Genomic DNA, 21,718 nt, shown 5'->3' on the forward strand with positions numbered 1-21,718 from the left:
CAGATGGATGCCTGTGCTGAGGGCCAAAGGAAAGCCAGTGGCTTCAGGAGTGGACTTAAGTGCGAAGAAGGGAGGAAATGGCCAGGAAAAGCAGTAAAACTTCTTTTCAGAGCTTGAATTTTTATAGTGTCCTTTTACTATCAAAATGTATTATTAGAGGTATGAAATGGAATACTATTCAGCCATAAAAATGAGGAATCCTATTGTGGATGAATCTGAGCCCAGTACTTTAAGTGAAATAAACCAGGCACAGACAAATAGTACATGGTGTCACTTATGTGTGGAATCTATAGAAGTCAAACTTATATAAGCAGAGAGCAGAAAAGCAGTTGCCATGCTGGGGTGAGGGGCAGTGGGGAGATGTTAGTAATCGATACAATATTCCAGTTAGGAGGCATATATGCAAGAGATGTATTGTATGAAATGGCACCATAGTTAATGAGGATTTATCATGTCCTTGAAAATTAATAAAGTACATTTTAAGTGTTTTCATCACAGAACAATGATAAGGGGTGGCACATTAATTGACTTGGTTCAGCCATTTCACAGTGAATACATATTTTAAAACACCATGTTGTATACCATAAATATGTACAATTTTTTTTTTGTTGGTTTAGAAACAGTGCATTGTGACAGGTGCTAAAAAGTCATGAATTTGCAAACATGTTTGGAATCATTCTATTTGTTACCTGTAACTACTTAGGCAAAAGGAGTGCACCCACTTGGTTCAGAAGGAAAGCTGGTGGGTGGATGCTGAGCTGTGCTTATGGGGGCGACTGTCCCTGGTCATTAGATCTTTGTATGTGACTCCATAAAGGTCAGGAACCACTGCTGAGGGGAGGCACATGTTGAGATTGGTGAGGTGCACAGGGCGGAGGGTGGAGGGGCGAGGGCACACCAGGCCCTGAGAAGCTCTCTGACCTGCGGGGCAACTACCTGGAGAGGAAGCAAAGCTGTCTTCCAAGAGCTGCCAGGCTGCACTGCCTGGCAGGTGAGTTCTCCAGCCCACTGTCAGCCTGAGACGGACACCCAGGAGCATCTGGACCACATTCCACCGGAGACCCTCACTTGTGCAGCTATGCTGGTTCCTGGCTCTGCACAGGAATGGTGTGAAATGGTCTGTGTGTGTGAGGAGACAGGGAGCTGATACTTGGGAGTGAAGATGAGGGAGCCTCATTCCCTCCTCACGTGGCCCCAGCAGGCCCATACCTGAGGCTGCACTGCACCTGCGTGCACCAACATGTCTGTAATGCTACTGGTTTTAAACGGTTCAGTTCAAGCAGAAATTTCCCTGAGTCCTGAACTCCCCGTGGGGAGCATGGAACGTCATCACCTCATTCACACTGTCATCTCTGTCCTCAGAGCTAGCACTTGATGGTGTGTACGGATTGGCAGGTCCCTATGGGTTTTGTCATTCGGTTCTTCCTCATAGAATGAGGTAAGAGTTACTGATAAGAGTTCATTTCATATTTGGAGACAACAAGGCAGAGTCCAACAGCTTGCTCAGGTTCACACAGTGAAGTGATATCTTCATAAAGTAATGAAATGTGAAAGTGACTTGTCAACTTTTTGATGCCCTGCAAAAAAAAAAAAAAAAAAAAAAAAAGTCAAGTGAGCTCATAACTGTGATGCCATCCAGCAAGAATGCCCTCTGGCAAAGCTTGCTCTTGTAAGGTGGAGGGGTCTCTACAGTACCCAATCTCTTATTAATAACATGTTTTATGATTCTGTACTAAAGCCCACTAATTGGAATTGTGTATCCTATAAAATTTTATTGTAAATAAATACCATATTGTCAGGCGATGAAAAGCTTGTAGGGATTTGTACTTTAATTACTATGCTAATGTAGTCTTTCCTAGGCTTCCGATTCTGAAGATTAACTATTGTAGCTGTCAAAACGCCTGCTTTTTACTTCTAAAACAAGTGGTCTGACAATTAACATAGACAAATTGTATTTTATGGCCAAACACGCACACAAAAAATAGATAACTACTTTTATTTCAGTGGGAAGTATTATAATAGCTATGAGAAGATGAATTGATGATCTAATAGAAAGAATTTGTACATATAACAGAATAACCTTAAAAAGGCTCTTCAGGCAGTTTTATGTGGTCAGCTTGAAATATGAGTTTCTTAATGAAATGTGTTTCATTGGAGGAAATTGTATTGGTAGCATAACTTACAGTCTGATACCTGGAATTTTTCAAAGAACTGTTGAATGAGCTCATAGGACTAGTGATTATAACTACATATTTAAAAAGTTCCAATTTGATGACTGGTGACTCTTAATTCTTATTCATGAGGTGGAAGTTTCTTTAAAAATTTTTGATTAGAAATGATGTCAGTGTCTAGTTATTTTCACATACTTTGTTTTTCTCAGTAGCTGTAACACTGTTTTGATACATCATAAAAATACTCTTCAGTGAAAAGACAGTGCATGAGCAATTTTATGTTTTAGTATCCACTGGCTTTCACTCAACTCTTGGCATCATTGCCACCATTTGCATTGAAATCCCTGATCATAAGCTCCAAGGGTGAGGTTGCTTATTGGTTTGTTTACCTTTTTAAACATTCTTCTTTTTTTTTTTTTTTTGTCTTGGCTTTCCTGTCTGAAAGGGGATCACTGTACTGTAAAGATGACTGTTTAGTTGTCTGAGTTTAGAGATGGTAATACCATTTGGTAAGCTTGTTGGTTGTAAGTTGTCTTCTTGGACTCTGATTTGATATTTGATACATATTGTAGGAAAAAGGGTTGATCCCTTCCATAGAACAGGTGTGTTTCACAAGGTAGACCAATTTCTAAATAAGTTGGAATGTGTTTAATGTCATATGTGATGGACTGAGATTCCTGTTACTTTGAGGATTTTGATATTGTACTGTCACTTATTGTGAAATAGCCCTTGAAGATATGATTAGACATCCATTGGCATTATGCTCCACCATGTAATTGAGGAAGTCATAGGATTCTCTCTTCAACTGGGTGCTGTGGTGCACACCTGTAATCCCCGCTACTAAGGAGGCTGAGGCAGGATGGTTGCAAATTTTGAAACCAGTCTCTGCAACTTAGTGAGGCTCTAAGGAACTTAGCAAGATCTTACCTCATAATAAAAAGGGTTGGAGATGTAGCTCAGTGGTAAAGTGTCTCTTGGTTAAATTTCCAGTACTTAAAAAAAAATCAAAATAAACAAAAAACAAATTATCCACATCTACTGATGAAACATTTTCTAAAAATAAAAAAATAAATCATAATGACTTTCAGGATAAAGTTAAAAGTATTTTAGGTAGGAAGAAGGATTCAACGTTTCCTTTTGACTTTTGTGTTGTGTTTTAAATTTTTAATTAAAATACCATTGGATTTCTACTCTAGTTAGAAAAGTCCATTGTTAAAAACTATAAATGGGAAAATATTCAAATTTGAATTCTTCATATGCTTCATTATGCATAAACATATAGTGTTAATAAACATTAATAAACATCTCTTTTATTTTCAATCTTAATTCCTCTACATCCTTCTGTCTGTATGTACTATTTTGATGTTTCTCATTCAGCACCCCCTCTCTGCTCACCTGGAGAGATTACATATTACAATATGTAATATGTGATAGTTTTAAGGACATAGGGTTGTGCAGGAAGCCACATCATTTGCTCTCCATCTTATTTGTCTTTACAGTATCGTAGAATCCCTTCTTCATCCTAATTTCTTTGGTTTATTTGGTTCCCTGTTTATTCTCTTCAGACAGCTCTTCTTGTAATTAGTTGCCCTTCTCACAGACAGCTGTGTGTGGTACAGAAGCTACCTGGACTATGGTGTTCAGGCCTTCTCTTTCCATTACACCAGCAGGAGAGTTTTAAAAGGTTCTCATCTTTTAAAAGAACTGTTTAGGTGGTAAGGAATTGGCACAGCGGTTTTAAAAGTTGTCCAGCTGATCATATATATATATATATATATATATATATATATATATATATATATATATGGCCATGGTTGAGAAATCTAGAGCTCTCGTATAAAATAATGTTATATTTTATGTATACATATTTTAAAAACAAATCTGAACTTTAGTAAAGGTCTTGAACATGACAACCATAAAGAACACTTTATGGAGTTGTTTTTTTTTTTTGAAAAGAGAAGATTCTTGCTCATTATATTTGTTGATCATAAACCATAAAGTTGGTAAGCAAATAGTGAAAAGATGAAAAAAAATTAAGAAGCTCTTCTAGTCAATTCATGGGTCAGAAGTTATGCCCTGTCTAAAATGTAATGAAGACAACACTCCACAGAAAAGCTGTGACTCATGTGTCAAATGAAAAATTTTAGCCTATAATCCCTTATTAAAGAATAAATAATGAAACTGAAGAAATAGTTGCCTGAAGAGACTAAATAGGGAACCAAATAAACCAACAGGTTGCTGCCACTGAAGAGAAGCTAAATACTTGGTTCAGATGCCTTGAGGGCATCTCATAAACCTCAAGACCACACCATGGCAGGCTCCAGGGTGCACAGGTGAACTCGGTGAAGAGACCTTGGGAACACCCTGCTCAGACTGGGGTGCCTAGAAAATGGTTTCCCCGGCATTTCTTTCACCATGGTCAGCTTCCCAAGCTCTGAGAAGTCCTTGCAGCCATGGTCCAAGGGGCTTGGCTACTGGTGGAGCTGCCCACAGACCTGGTGTCACCCATGTGGTTCCGTAGTGGTGTAGGATACTGGAGTTAAGGGGTTATAAGGGCTTCCACTGGGAGTTGAAAGGGGGGCCTGGGAAGTCCGACACAGTGCAGCAGGGTTGGAACCACTCCTGGCAGACCTGAGAGGCTATTTGTGAAGTTGTAAGGAAGCCAAGGCTGCACTCAGGACCCATGAGAAGCCAGTGATGTGGAACATCTGCTGAGGAAAGCTGCTGGCTCTGGACAGAGCCAGCTAGGCCAGGGGCTATGTAGGCTGTAACCAGCAAGTCCCTAGGGGCAGGGCTGCCCAAGCCCTTTGGAGAGCTTATGTCACTGCCATGTGCTCCAAATGCCAGGTGTGAAGCTACAGGGTGTGTTGGCCTAGTTGGATTTTGGCCTTGCTTTGATCTCATCCTTTTTTTTTTAATGCCTCTATTTCTGCCTTTTGGAATGGATATATTTACTCTGTGCCATTGAATGTTGGATGTGTATAAGTTGCTTTTGATCTTTACAGTGTCTTACAGCCAACAGTTTGACTTGAATCTCAGAGGACACTTTGGACTGGAACTTTTGGTCAGTGCTAGAATTGTTGATTATCGGGACTCTTAAAGATGCACCAAATGAAATCTGCTTTGTGGGATGGACATGTGATTGAGGGATGGACATGTGATTGGGGGTCATGGCAGGAGGGCATGGTGGAGGAAGACTGTTTACCTTATGTTATCCAGGAGGCAGAGAAAGATGAGAGGAGCCAGGAAAAAATATATAATCCCAAAGACTTGTCCTTGGTGACCCACTTCCTCTAGCCATGCCCCACCTGCCTATAACTAACACTCATTAATTCATTTAAATTATTATTTTATCAAATGTATTAATCTGTCCATTAGGTAATGGCTCTTATAATCTTCTCATTTCATTTTCTACATTAACAGCAGCTTTTGTGCCATAGAGCCCACCTATTTAAATGTACCTCACATTGACTTCATTGAAATATTTGAAGAATTAAAAACTTCACACTTCATGAATTAAAATAGTCTCAAAGGGTTGGTGCACAGATCAATTTGAATAATATATACACCTTAGCATCATATGTGGCAATCATAAGAGTTTTAGAATTTGGGGCATGTAATATAATCCAAAGAAGTTCCTTTTTCATGACTCTCTTGTTGATATTTATGTTTTAATATAAATAGTAGATTTGTTGTAAATTACAATATTAAAATATCAAGAATTAGTGCTCTTACATTTCTTTGAAATGGTTTAAATACTTAAAATATAATTTAGAACTCCACATGATTATAGGGTATGTATTTAAATAATAATATATTAAACTACACCTAAGGCAGTAGGTACTTTCATGGACCTACAGTAGAATAGTTAGGTGTATCTATTCTTTAGGGGATGGAAGGAAAGAAGAATAAATGAGATCATAGGGAGAAAATGACGGAGATTATGTTTTAAGTCAGTGTTTATTATTTTGGTTATTTTTATTTCCAGCTGTATTGTCTTCTGTCAGAAAGTATGGCCGTTAACTCTCAGGTTATCCCATTTGTGTTGCTCTTTTAATTCACTTGAAAAACAGAGTCCCAAGAATGAAACATGTCAAGAGTCAAAACTGGTCTTTTTTGTTTCAACAGAACTGTTCACTATGAAGGTGGTGCTGTCTCTGTTCACGCACGGTCCCTTTGGAGACTAGAGACGCTAAGAGTTGCGTAAGTAGGGGTCACAATCCAGGCCCGGCTCCAAGGGTACAGTCCATCCAGTGCTCTTGACCTCTGTGAAGTGGTCATGTTGGCAGCACCAGTGAACCAGCAAGGAAACAGTGGTGGAGTGCCTGTCCTCTTTCCCTCTACCTGCTTTGCCTGTCTTGCTTGTGTACCATCTGCCTGTTGTTAGCCTCATCTGCTTGGTAGCATCACCTCATCCAGGACACTGCATTTCTGGCAGGATGTGCCGTGAGGACAGAGTGATGTAAGGCTTAGAGTCAGGACAAGCTGTCTATGAGCCTTTCACAGCATCAGGTCTGAAGGACTCTGGGTTAACCTTGTCAAGGCTCACGTACAGCTGGCTCAGGAAACTGAGCATGAACGGCAAGACACAAGGCATATATGGTGATCATTGTCTTACAGAGAGCTCATGCTGAGCAAGAAATATGGATTGTAATAAAAGTCACAAATATTCATCATAGTGATAAGATCTATAAAGACATACACAGTTCTCAGGAGTTCAAAGGCTCTCTGAAGATTGCCTCTAAGTTCTTTTATATAAATGCAATATTGATGATAAAGGTGTAGTTTTAAGCTATCTTAAATAGAATTAAAATATCAGAATTTTTTAATAATTGGAAAGCTCAGTCCTCTGTCTGAAAAACACTCAAGTTTTCAAGGTATATTAAAATATCAAGAAATCACTGACTTAGGATTACAGTCCCCATGGGTGAGAGTGAGACACTGTTGTCCTCCAGATTTTTTTTTCTGTGAGATTAGAGCTTATGTAATGATGATTAAAATAGCTAAGTGGTCTTCAGTTGGTTTTGTTCAGATATCCCATAGGATAATTTTGTAAAAATTTGTGCATCTTTTGAACATTGGGAGGTGGACAAGAATTTTTTCATGATTGGTTTATATAGGTTTATGGAAGATAACTTCTAGTGGACTAAAGGAGTGACATTTTAAAATGGTACCACCAGTCCTTTCAGAGTATCCCGTTGATAATGCTATTGTGATTTGATGCATACTTTAATTTATTTAAAAATACTTGACTGGGGTGCTGGGGTTGTAGCTCAGTGGTAGAGCACTTGCCTAGCATGTGTGAGGCACTGGATTCAATCCTCAGCACCACATAAAAATAAAATAAAAAATAAAGGTATTGTGTCCATCTACAACTAAAAAAAAAATTTAAAAATTGATACAGTTTAAAAAATACTTGAGCACAACTTTTCATTTTTCTAGTTGTACATGATGTAGAGTCATACCATTCATGCAAACATACCTATACATTGGGTGGTAATGTCTGTCTCATTCCATCATCTTCCTCCTCCCTCCCTCTCCTCCTCTCTGCTCAATCCAGAGTTCCTCCATTCTTCCCTTGCTCCCCTGACCCTGCTTTATGTATCAGCATCCACTAGATTATATCTTATTTAACAAAATTTAATAAAAAAGTATATGATTTTCTTTCTTTTACCACCCAAGGTAGTACATTTTTATGACTTGAAAACTTTTCCTTCTCACCGTATAATACTCATTTGAAACAAAATGTGTACATACATTTATGTATTTTCTATTAGTTTATAACTTTAAAAAGTTTTTGTTTTAGTATTATTAATTATTAATAATGGATAATATTGTTTCTTTGAGTATAAATATACAGTTGATCAAATCCATCTAAGTATTAAAGTTTAAAGGTAAAATTTTTGTTGGGCATACATTTTTTTCATCTGGTGGAAAAAGAAGAGACAGACTTTAGCAAATGGAATAAATTCATAGTTTTTATAAAACTTTATAATTCAGAAAATTTAGGGAAAGGGTCTTTTAAGTTGGTAGATGTATCTTTTTTTGCCTTGTGTGTTATAAAGATGGCAGTTTAATTATACACATACACATTCATATGTGCATATAGTATGAACCACACTATTAATTGCTGTTTCTGCCATGCTGTTGGACCAAGTTCTGATTGCTCTCTTAGGTGGAGTGGGAGTCACATAAGATGGGGCCAGCCGTTCCGATTACGCCACGTCACGACAGGAAAATACTTAAGTCTCATGGAAGACAAAAGCCTTCTACTCATGGACAAAGAAAAGGCAGATGTAAAATCGACTGCATTTACCTTCCGGTCTTCCAAGGTAAGAAAGAAAAAGTTTTGGTCTCCCTGTAAATCTCATATTTCCTTTAATGTTAGAAACACAAAAAGAAAGAATGTGGACAGGTTTTACATGTGTTTCTAAATTCCCTTTTTCTCTTCCTTCCATTCTTCTGAACTGATAAAACTTACCCAGAAGTTTCTCTTGGTATATAGCTCTTGGTTACTTGCATACCACACACCTGTCAGGCTCCTTCTGGTTTCCCGGGCATCCGCAGTGACAGTTATCACAAACCTTGTCACATTGCATAGCATTACGAAGATGAAGCAAAACAGAAATTTTTTCCAATGTACATTTACTCCTCTACTTTTTAATGCAGATCTTTCTTTTGAGCTCCTTTGAATCATTTTATGGTAATTGTGTGTTTACATCCGTAATGAAAGTAGTAGAATTTGACATGTTGATAGGATTGGTATTGAACTACTGGCTAGCTTCTCTCAGACAAAACCTTATGCTCCTGTTACAGGTAAAGATTTGCCTTTGTACTTCCGAGGTTAGTTCATGCCCATCTGGGCATAGGCACATTCAGAATGATGTTCAGCACCCCCACCTGCCTTTTAAATTTACTTCTTAAGAGTTGCACTACTAGAAAACTCTTTAAGGATTCCATCCCCTCCCCCGTATTTTGAGTTCTGCCTGAATTCATGTTGCATCTACTTTAGTAGAGATATTAGATGAGGAAAAGATTAAAGTCCTCTGTATAAAGTATTAGTAGTAAGGTCAAAGTTTGGATTAGTAGGAGTCTATCCAAGGACTGGAATGTTTATTTCTGAGATTTTGGATTAGATTTTATATTCACATTTCCCCTCTTTCTAGAAATCTGCGTTAGGTAATCATTGTCTAAGTATTTTATAAAAATAAATAAATGACTCCTTCCTGCTTAGGGAATTACAAGTTTTTCCATGTTGAATTAATTCTATTTTATTGATCTTATAATTGTATCTTTTCATGGCACGGAGTCAATAGCATAAATCCAAATATTTATTGAAGTTTGGGGGTTTTCCACGGAACATGTGTTTGCATGTGTTTGGAGATGCCACTTGTCACTAGCTGGCTGGGCTGGCATGATGAGCTGGGTTCAAAGGAGCTGGCTGTATCAGTTAACTAAGAAAACAATGAAGAAACCATGTAGCACACAAACATGAGTTTCTGAGAGAATGGGACTGCTCAGTGACCCCAAGGGACAGCTCCATGCTGGGCAGTGCTGGAAAGAGAGAGTGCACCCAGATTCTTTTTATTTTATAAGGGGGACACACACAAAGGAGATTTGATGGAATGTTCTTCACCAAATAAGGCAGGGAATTGGGTATTGAAGGTGGAGTCTTGCTTGATGATGTCTTGTGGTCAGCAGGTTGATTGAAACCTTGGCAAATCATACCCATCTTGGGTGCTGTGTGGATCACAGGTGGCAGAGTGAGAGGAAAGGCACATTTGTGTTTCACAGCCCAATCAGCATGCGACGCCAGACCAGTCCCCTCGTATGCTCAAATGAGCATAGCTCATACATGCAGCCCATGGATGGCTCGCAACGACCACTGACCATTTTCTTCCTACATAAATCTAATGGCACAAAGATCTTCTGTGAGTGCAGACAATATTAATTTTGCTGATTAGGAAAAGTCTTTTTATGAAACTTCATGATGTATTTTATACTAATATTAAACTTATAAGAAAACATCATGTTTATAATTATAACAAGGATTTGGTCATTTATGATTGCTTAAATTTAACATACATTTTAGTTCTTTAATAGTATTTCATCTGTTCTAATTTTAAAAGCAATGCAAGTTGATATTAGAAAGTACAGAAAAATTCATACTAATTACTAACTGTAATTATGTGAAATAATTATTTTTTTACTGTGAATAATGTGCATTTATAAAACACTTGTAGTTTCATACTCTGCTTTCTTCACTTGACAGTGTATAATTGGTATTTTTCTATTTTGTAATTTTGATGGTCTCATACTCTTTTAAATATATAGGTATGCTCTACAATTTATTTATTATCCTTTATTGTACATTTAGCTTGTTTCTACAGTTGTATAATAATTTATAGTTTTACATGTTTTGGCACATATATTTTAACTCTCAGAAGTAACATTAAAAGCCTGGTAAGTTGTGGGGAGACCAGAAGTAACTGAAAAGATGGTGGCCTACTTACTCTTCTTTATGCCTTTCTCTTACTACTCCTGCTCTGGAGTCCTCGGGTGCCAGAAGATGCCTCTCATTGTGAGTTTGCTGGAAGTCTCCAGGGAAGATGGCCAGTGTAGGTCTTTATTCTCCAGGGTGAAACTGCTAGAGTCCAGTGGTTAGTGGCAGAGGGGATGTGCATCTGTGTTTGCCCTGTGGGCCCATTGAAGGGCTCTCCAGGGGGTGCTTCAGTGGACATGGAGGTAGCCCAGAGTGTGGGGCCAAGATGCCCCTTGTGTTTGTATTAGGAAAGTGCAGGTGACATTGCTATGAAAACCTTACACCTGGGGGCTAACCTAAGTAAGAGTGATGGGGATTTGCTAGTGTATTTAGATAGTACCTCAGTCCAGAAAGAAAATACCCAGTTCGTAGAGGAGTTGGTGAACACAAGTTAACTCTGTCCCCAAGCACCCAGCAGGGTTGGAGCAGACAACCAGTTCATAACTCCCAGCCTGGACTCCTGGGCTGGCTAGAACACTCATTCATCCTGGGATGGAAGGACTGCCATGGGAACTCAGAGGTGTATCCTTGTCCTCTCAAGGCATCACACATCTGAAGTGCCACCACACCTCTCCGTGGACTCTGAGCTGCTGCCTGAAGATACCATCTGACTATGACCTCCAGTTCCTACTTTTGCTGTAAAAAGCTGAACACTGAGTTCATCTTACTTCCTTCATTTTTTTTCTGGTACAATCTGAATCTTCCCTGATGAAAACAGATACTTCTGGGATAACAGCAGCTAGGCTCTGTAAATGCAACACAAATACAAAAGAGCAGAGTATATTAACATATTTCAAACTCTTCTTATTATAGATAGCCTTTGATCAGTAGTCCATTTTTTTTAAAATGAGAAATGGGTTTTATCTTATAGAAATAAAGTAAAACATGTAGGTAGAAATGCATGGACAAATTAATTGTATCATTCTTTGTCATAACCCCAAACTAGAAAAGACTCAAATGTTTAACAAAAAGTATGTTATAACATATTAGCTGTCAGAATATATTGATCTGGAAAGTTATTCATGAAAATACTGTGGAGTGAAAGCAAGCTGTAATGTAATGTGGGTATTTCAAATCTTACTTTAATATAAAATAAATCCTTCCACATGTTGGTATGTAGTTACACAACAGCTGTGGGGAGAGGTACCATCTCTTAACTTCAAATACTTAAGATGGATCAAAAGGGACACTGCATGAGAATTTGAGAATAGGGAGACTTTTTTTTGTTTAATTTCAAAAAAGTAAGCCCTTTTTTCCCCCTATCATGATGGATATGTATCTTTTATAATATCAAAATCAATTAGAGAAATGTCACCAATTGCCCTGACTTTCTGGGACATAAATTTTGGGCCCACTTTTTATTTCTTTAGGATGGTTTCCTAGAAATGCAAATACTGACTCAAGAACAGTGAATATTTGGTAGTTCTTGATATATTTTGCCCAAAGCAGTCATGTATGACACATTCTTCTCCTGACACTCTCTCCTAATGCTCTGTCAGTTTTAGAGTTTGTGTTCTAATTCTCTGTACTGTCCAGGTCCCTCTGTGGTTTCCACTCAGGGACTCTGATTCTGGAAGCTGACATGGGGCCAAGTCATCGCTCGTGGTGAGAACTGAGACCAAGATCTGTGTGTGTCTTTAAGTATGCTCTTAGTGTTCCCAGGCTTATTTCCTGCCTGGCCCTGCATTTCTGACACCTTGGCACATGCCGGTGATAGGAATTTGCCCTGTAGGCTGTCCTCAGTTGGTGAAGGTGACTGCACATGTCGACAGGTTGAGCATAGAGGGTGGAGGTGAATTGAGGAAGATGTTTTACTGCAAAAATTACAGTAAAATTTTATTTTTAGGATCATTAGCAGATTAGGTGATTTTTTTTCTTGAGGTAGAGACAGTAACTATTATTTCTTTAAAAAAATTAAGTTTTATATTCTATATTTAACATAGACATTATAGAAAAGTTTAAAAGATGATACAATGATGTGGAAAGGGGAAATTTTAAATAATTTACAGTCCACCATTCAGGTACACCTCTGTGTGAGCATTGCAACTCACAGCATATTTGTTTGTGTGTTAATACTAAGTAGGGTCAACTACATACTGTGTTGGGTCTGATTTTTATTTAATAAAATATGATGTACCACTACATTCATTTTTTTAGTAGAGTTTTGACCATAATTTAACATTCCATTACAAAGATTTCTGATAATCGGTTGAGCCATCTCCTAATATTTGAGTATTCAGCTTATTTTTTCTTGTAAAGAGAATATTTTTATCTCTAAATACTTCTTTGTATTGTTGACTATTCCCTTTTTTGGAAGTTGAGCTTTTTAGTCGAACAGTGTGAAGATGCTCAGGACCCTTGATCCTGGGAGCTCCCGTAGGGCAGGGTAAGGGTGTGGCACTTTCACTGTGGTATCTGTAATAGTTAAGGCACACAGCCGGGTACTATTCAAAATGCATACAGGATTCATGCCAAGCATCAGGGTAAGAGAGTTGTTGCTTCTGTGCAAACTCATCAATAATAGGTAGAGTTCAGGTTTTGCCAATTTGGAAAGATACAACTCAGTTGCCTCCAATCCTGTATACTGTGGCTGAGTAGATCTCTTTTGCCATTCAACCTACTGTTTTAAAAGCATGTTATCATGTTTATGTTCCAGTGAGTGAAACATTCCACAGGAGATGTATTTTAGAAATTGACTTCCTTTAGTATGAGGACTCACATGGCTTCTGTAAGCAGATGACCTTCCTGTGCCTCCGGCCGAGTCCCCCAGGGCACCAGCCTTGTATGCTCTTCTAGGATGTGACATTACAGTTTAGAGTACACTCAAATGACCTCAGGCATTTTATATATTTTAAATATACATGCATCTTGTGCATATATTCCTCACATCCTCAATTTCAAATGAGCTTCTAATCATAACATATAGACAAAAAATAAAATTGAGAGCAATGTGTGAAGCACATTATAGGTGTATGAACTTATCAGAATTTATTCTCAAACTGGACATAAATACGTTCAGCTGGGAGTAGAAAGAAGCTCCTTATTTTTCTGTGAGTGGCAGTGCTACAGAGAGACTCCACGCTGTATCCTCCCCATCTTTCTCTCTCTGTTTCTCTGTCTCTCTGTCTCTCCCGGGAACAAGAAGGGCAGGAGGGTCTTTCATGTTGGCTTCCAAGTTCTGAATTCTGCTTGAGTTAGATCTTAAGCTCTAACCTAGGTTAGCATCCATCCAACCAGGCCAACCTCTGGTTTTTGTGACACATGAATTTTAAAAATGACCTTTGCTCACAATTATTCCTGGTTCCCAGGACTGTGTTTAGAGTCAGTGATGCAGATTCCCATTTGTTAGTCTAAAGTAGAGTGGTGTTATCTTCTCTTGTATCTTTATTTTCCACAATTCTGTATGTGATAGCTTAGAGGAAAAATCAGTTTGTGTTTGATTCTTGTGTAATACTTTACCTAATTTTGATTGGCAGAAAATATTGATATTAGCAAAGAGTTAAAATTCTATTGCAGAGTCTTGGAACATGTGCTGGTGTTAACGTACCACATTTTGATAGCTTAGTTTTCTTTATTAAAATAAGTAAAAATATGAATGGGTATCCCAGGAAAAAACAAATGGTGCATAAATTAAAGTGTAAAAATATACTCACATACATAGACATTTATGAAAAAGTAAGAAGTAATTAATGGTGTTGATTATTTTAGTTGGAAGGAAGCCAATTGCAATTAAAGTTCATTCATGCTGAAAAGTATTTTCTGCTTTATCTTTTATAATAAAGAAACATTGAACTTAAAGTCAACTGAAACAGAATAAAAGTAAAGTTTTCACACTGTCAACGTTTCAGGAAAAAACTGTTGCTTTAAACAGTTTATCCATCCATTTGTTAACAGTAGTCACATGCAGTCCTGGCTCCTGTTCTTTAACACTGGGTTCACTCAAGTGTATCTGTTGCTTTCTTTCTCTGGGAGCCCCATCTGTTCATATTGCTTGTCTATTTCCAGTGGAAAGAATGAGGACTCACTTCTTGAAGGCAAAGACTCTTTCTTTTGGTATCTTAGACCCAGGGATATTTTAAGTTTGCAAATTACCTGATGTCTGTAATTTCTGTATTGCAAATCAAGTTTTCATTATTGATGAAAGGGTAAACTTTTCATAGTTGAAAATAGCAGCTTTTAGAATACAACAGTTACTAATAGGGCATTATGTAAAATTGTGGATGTGTAACCGATGTGATTCTGCAATCTGTATTTGGGGTAAAAATGGGAGTTCATAACCCACTTGAATCTAATGTATGAAATATGATATGTCAAGAGCTTTGTAATGTTTTGAACAACCAATAAAAAAAACCCACTAGTACAAAAAAAAAAAAAAATAGGAATCCAAAAAAAAAAAAAAAGAAAGAAAATAGCAGCTTTTGTCCTGGGCTCAGGGTATAACTTTGGAAATTCTGAAATGAAAATTAACTCGGATGAAACCCTGCACCTTCGTTGACTTTCTGTGTGTCTGATATTTGAGTCTTCCTTGAAAGTATGTCCCTACAATTTTACAGACCATGAATACCATTCTGATATAACATTTGTGTGTGAGAATCTCTTTAAGAGCCCATGCTGCGAGTTGATGAGAGGACCATTACCCTTGATTGTCTCTGGGACATCTTTGACACTGATGTAAACATTCAGTACCTAATCTCCAATTCTGGATTTGACAAACCAACCATTGCTGACAATCATATCTGTTCAGAAGAAAGTGAATCTATAGGAAATAGTAATAATGTAACCTACATTACAATCTCTCCTAAAATTCTACATAAAGAAGAATGTGATTTCTTAAATGTGTATTTTCTGAAGCATGTTTTCCACTTCTCCTAGGACTTTTAACCAGCACTCTAAAATGTCTTCAAATGTTCATTTTAATCATACCATGGATCTTGTCAATCACATATGTATCAAATCCCAAGATGTAGGTGTTTTTTTTTTAAGCTTGAAATGTCAGTGGAATATTCTTCTGCAGAGGGTTTCCTCCAGTCTACCCTCCCTGGTACACCATGAATGGAAGTCTTCTGCCATTGAAATGTTGAAATAACAACCTCCCAGGAGACTGACTGCCAATAGGATCACAAGGATTATGAAGCAAACAGCAAAAATAGATAAGAACATTTTTAGGATGTAATTCCTAGCATGTTATTTTTATTGTGGATTTTTTTTTCTTGGTTCAGAAAATGTGTAAGATGTTTAAAACATACACTCTAACACAATGAAAATTAGGCTTAACAATTATGTGCTAAACTATGTATTAAGCACTCTTTATGCATTATCTCATTTAGTCCTAGCATAAACCAGTGGAGTGTGGAGATGCTTTGTTTTTATTTTTTGATTTTTTGGTGCCAGGGACTGAATTCAGTGCTTAACCACTAAGCCACATCCCCAGCTATTTTTATTTTTTTTATTTTGTGACAGGGCCTTACTAAGTTGCTGAGGGACTCCCTAAGTTGCTGAGGCTGGCTTTGAATTTAGAATCCTCCTGCCTCAACCTCGTAAGATGTTAGGATTACAGATGTGTACCACTGTGCCTCGCCCAGATGCTTTTTCATTTTCATCATGCATTTGAGGAAACTGAAGCTTAGATAAACTCTGAGGAAGATCTAAACTTTGAACTTGAGTAATAAAGCTGAGCCATCTTTGGTAAGAAATTAAAGTCTTAACAATAATGACAACTGATAGAGAAGATAACCTGCTTACTTGTCATTAGAATTCTTCAGTGATCCAGTGATTATGTAACTAAAAATACATTAATTTTTGTTTTTTCTTATCATAGTAGCTAAACAAAATTGTCAATGAAATGAACTTTTTATTATAATTAAATTCTAAAGAAATGTTCACCAACTTTTTCAGAAGAGATATTTATAAAATAATAGTAAATAATAGTATTTATGGTTTTCCAGAAAATATAGAAGTCCAGTTACAGGTTTTTAATGGTAGTCAACCTGAGTGTGATCTTGATGTAACCTTCTGCTGTCGGGAAGGAAGATCAAGAGCAGAGTGGCCCTGGGCCCTAGATGTCTTTAGTCTCCTGCTCAGACTAACCCTTTTTATAGGTCTCACTTTTTAATTGTCGCCCACCCAGGATAAAGTCATTGCCTCAAAGTCAGCTGAGTAGGATCTGAGGTGCATCTGAAGGATTCCTTCATCTTTGCTGTGAGTACTCACAGTAGTGATGTCCAGCACCTCCCTGACCCCACCTACCCCCAGGGCAGGGCATGTATAAGGTTCCAGGCTGCTCCCCTGGCCTATGTCCTTGCCATTGTGGAGCCCCTCCCAGACCTTCCCAGCCAGCTAAATCTCTTGTTTCCACAAGCCCACCCAGGAGAATGTTTCTGAGATTTCAGAATCCCAGGGATCAAGATAACATGTACTTACTATGGCATTTCTGCCTGGGCGGGGTGAAGCCTGGCTGAGCTGGTCAGTCCCAGTGATCTCTATGATCTTCCTAAATGTTTGGACTCATTTCACAACGAACAACTATAATGTGCTACAGTGTGGCATGAAAAAAGAAAAAAATGAAAAAAAAAATTTTTGGCCTTTTAATTTTTTTCTGAATTTAAACATTATTTGTTAAGGAAACCTGTCAAAAACAAACAATAAACCAAACTCCATCATCTAAGTACAATAGATATTTTTCTTATCTAACACCTTATGGAATAACCCGGGTAGATTTAAAGGTGATTTCAGCTAATACTAGAAAATTTCTTTAAGCTTAATGTGGGTACTTAGAATATAAACTTAAGAATTTTAGTTTCCTGATGAGCCTAGTTTTATTGTCCATAAATAGCTTTGGCTTCATAATAAGTCAGTTTAGTATACCAAAGGCCAAAATCTCACTTGGTATTTTTCAGGCCAATCTCTTTTACTTCTGGAACCTTTTTGATGTTCGTTTGAGAATTAGATTTTCCAGGCATTCAAGAGTGCTCATCTTGGGAGCAGTTTGTCAGCACATTTTCTGTGGGAAATCGGAAAGAATATGTTCATTAGGTCTTCACTGAGAACCTGGCATTTACCGGCACTGAACTGGTCCTGAGCATATGTAGCAATTTTAGTGAATTACCAACATTGCCCTGAGGGTAGAGGTACAGTATTCATGAGAATATGTGAATCCAGAGGAAACATCTATCCAAAGAAATCTCTCAGGAGAAACAATATCCTTTGCAATAATTTTAGGCTCTGTTGAAAAGAACAGAACTGCTTTATCTTTGAATGTTTTCAGGGTCCTCATGATTGTTACATTATGTTTACAGGCAAAAATGTATAGGTATAACAAATGCCAAGATAACAGGGAGAATCTTGGCATTTCCTTGAATGATCACAAAAGGGATGGGAATTAAATTTCACAAAGTCTTTTGAGGGATGTTACCATTTAGTGTCACAGTACTTAAGTTAGAGTGCTTTTAGTTGCAATTTAGTCATATTGGAAAGTTTCTATTTGCCTAGTTTCAACTTCATTGATGTTTTGTCATACAATTCCAGTCTGAGGTCATATTGCTCTAGCTAAGTTTTGTATATCAATTTTGCTGTATCACTTCTTCTTTTTTTCATATAACTTGTATTTTCTGGCAGAGATCACTTAAGTGCTTATTCATTTTGCATATATTTTCCTTTATGTCCTTGAACATATTTCATATTCACAAAAGTTGATTTGAAGCCTTTGCTAATTGTAAGATACAGGGGGCATTGATTTCTAGTGGGGTGTGTGAGAGTGTGTGTGTGTGTGTGTGTGTTGTAATACATGTTTTCTTTCTTTGTTTTTTAACCTCTAGTTATTTTTGACAGTGTATTGGATATTAGAAATGATGTATTGTAGGGACTCTGAAATGTATTTATGTATTTTTCTGAATGATTCTTCTAGCTTTGCAAGTCTTTAACCTTGTTGGGCTGAAACTCCAGTTTCTCTCTGTCAAAGCACTTGCTCATATTTCTGCTCAGTTCTTTCCATCTGCTGCTGCTGTCCTGGATGCCGCCTGAGCATGCATCATTTAGTGCTCAGCAAGAATTTGCATGAACTTTATAAGAAGATTTTTTTCGGATGCCTCTTTGGTTGAGGACTTAGTCTAATTTTCTGGCTGCTTGTGAGTCCTGAGGTGTCCCTTGACATGTCAAGCAAGGACAACAGCTTCCTTCTGACTGAATGGCAGGAGAATTGGGCAGGGCATGCTGGAGTTAAAGGCAGCCACTTATTTGTCAGGCTAGGTGCTGTTAACTCTCTAGTTTGTCCCTGCTTTTGGTCCCTCTCGGGTGCCTTTCAATAGATTCTGAAAGTCTTTTAAATTTAGTTTTCAAATTTCATTGTAGCTGTCCCTGGGAAGATCCATGCAGCTCCACTCCATGGTTTCTCCAAGCAGGTCAGCTCAAAAGAAGATAACGCTGAGAAGCTGATATGTGGTCAGGACCACTATTCTAGAGACAGACAGCTAGTTCAGAGTTTCAGTGAGGTCATGACTTGCTTGATCTTGACTTCATTTCTCTTCCTTTACATTTTCTGTTAGCTTGACCATGTACAATATTTTTGATTCATGCCGTATTGTGTTTATGGGTTTTCAAAGCATTAGATGATTTTCACTTGAATATCTCCTATGCCAAAGCTCCAGTAAATGATCCCAATTCCTTCTACTAAAGTCCCTTCAGCGGTCCTTGCGAGTTCAGAGTGAACAGTTTAGTAGTGCGGAGTAACTATTTAGACAGTCATCCTGAAATTTCATAATTAAGACTTGAAGTCCACAGAGTGATGGTAACCACTTCAATAAAAAGCAAACAAAATATAACTTCACAATTAATGACTGTGTGACTTCTCACAACACAATCTGTAAGCCCATAAATAGTCAGTTCCTCAGATTAAAAAAAATTTCCAGAGGTTCATTGTTTTCTTCTGAAGAGATAATTATATTATTGTATTTTCCCCAGAATTTAATTTTTCTGATGACAGGGTTAGTATAAGTAGATTAGTACTTCATCTCATTTAATAGACTGAAATTAGAATGGTTTATTACCTGTCTTATTGAAGATCCTTAGAATAGTGTTCCAAATTATTTGCACAGTTAACTAAATTGATAATTGTATATTTTCTTAGATGACCCTAACCTTTCTCTTTTGATAATTTCACCTGTTTTAATTGTGAGTTTTTATAATCACTTCAGGATCATTTGTTATTATTAATGAACAGAAATGATATTTATAACCTGTGAAAGTTTTTTGAACTGTTTCTCTTTTGTATAATGCACATATTTTGATTCTAGTCTTGAAAAACTTTTGTGTAACTTAGGTAATTTCAAAAAGAAATCAAATAACCAAAGACCCAGCAGAAAATTTAGCAAGGAATGTTAGACTAAAGGAAAAAAGGATAAGAAACCACCGAAAGGAGGTGCATTAGGCTTTTTCACTGTTGTCTTAAGGACACTGCGGAATTTTAAGGCTGAGTGAGTTCCTAAAGATGAGCCCCTTTACCAGCGAAGACCTTGTAGTCTAGGTTAAAATTTGGCTTTACGTCATGGGAAGTGATGGCTGTCATTAATAAGCTCATCAACATCATCATCACTGTTGTCCTGGTTCAAAGCTTAGTTTAAAATTTTTTTAATTTTTTGTTACACATGACAGTAGAGTGTATTTGACATATCATACATATGTGGAGTATAACTTTCCATTTTTAGGTTGTACACGATGTGGAGTTTCACTGGTCGTATATTCATATATGAACATGGGAAAGTTATGTCTGATTTATTCTACTGTCTTTACTAATCCTTACCCCATTCCCCCCATTCCACCCTGTCCAATCCAGTGAACTTCCACTCCTCCCTGTGCCCCCCTACCTATTGTGAGTCAGCATCCACATATCAGAGAACATTTGGCCTTTGATTTTTTTGGAATTGGCTTATTTCATTTAGCACGATAGTTTCTAGTTCCATCCAATTACCAGCAAATGTCATAATCTCATTTTTTCTTTATGGCTGAGTAATGTCATTGTGTATATGTACCACATTTTCTTTATCCATCTGTTGAAGGGCACCTAAGTTGGTTCCATAACTTAGCTATTGTGTCAAAGGATTATTAAAGTGCTTATTTTATGCTAAAAATTTTATATGTGTTATCTCATTTGTTTTGTTCTGATCCTTAAGCAAGTTACTTTAATTCTATTTATAGAGAAGAAAACAGGTTTAAAAATTCTAGCTAACTTATTAAGTCCTAGAGGTAATAAGTTACAGAGATTGGACACAAAACTCAATTTTCCCAACCCTTAACCTATGCTGTTAGCCACCAATAATGTGTGTGGGGGTAAACCTAGGAAGAACATTAGCTTCAGTTGCTCATTTTAAGATCACTGCCTTGAAATTTACTGTTAAACAAAATAAAGTTTCATGTTATAGCCAAAATAATTTTCTGCCAATGTGAACAATTTAAGAGCATGTTATTAATTTTTGTAGTTTCCCATTCTGATTTTTAATAGAGCTTGAACTCTAAGAATATTTGACTGTTGTTTTTTCAGGGACTTCAGAGGGCTGGATTTTTCAAAGAGCATTTACAATAAGGCAAAGTCCTGTGGATACAGAGCAGTATTCTCTAAATGTGTGCTGATCACTTCTTCTGTCTCTTTTCAGGAAAAGCTTGACGTGGGGGTGAGGAAAGAGGTTGATGGCATGGGAACATCTGAGATAAAATACGGTGACTCAGTATGCTACATACAACACGTGGACACGGGCCTGTGGCTTACCTACCAGTCAGTGGATGTGAAATCCGTGAGAATGGGGTCCATACAACGTAAGGTAGGACTGCATGAAAACAGTTATCATTGTACTGTGAACAGGAAACACAAACACAAGACCAAAAGAGGCACCGAGCCCTTTCAGCCACCTGCTAAAGTTCATTACTTTACATACTGAAGGTCAGGTCCCACCATATGCTTTACTGTCAGAGCCAAGTGAGGCTCTACATCAAGCTGCTTGCCAATGCACACAACCCC

General features: G+C 37.5%; 1 protein-coding gene across 1 annotated transcript in view; it reads left to right on the forward strand.

The window, feature by feature from the left end:
* Positions 1-21,718, forward strand: part of Ryr2 (ryanodine receptor 2) — a 585,643-nt gene that overhangs the window by 263,497 nt on the left and 300,428 nt on the right. The window contains exons 11-13 of the mRNA XM_076832381.1: positions 6,300-6,374; positions 8,347-8,503; positions 21,357-21,521. Coding sequence (XP_076688496.1) covers positions 6,300-6,374; positions 8,347-8,503; positions 21,357-21,521 — 397 coding nt within the window. The remainder of the gene's footprint in view (positions 1-6,299; positions 6,375-8,346; positions 8,504-21,356; positions 21,522-21,718) is intronic.

This window comes from Callospermophilus lateralis, chromosome 13, assembly GCF_048772815.1.
Source record: "Callospermophilus lateralis isolate mCalLat2 chromosome 13, mCalLat2.hap1, whole genome shotgun sequence".
In the NCBI taxonomy this organism is placed as follows: Eukaryota; Metazoa; Chordata; class Mammalia; order Rodentia; family Sciuridae; genus Callospermophilus; species Callospermophilus lateralis.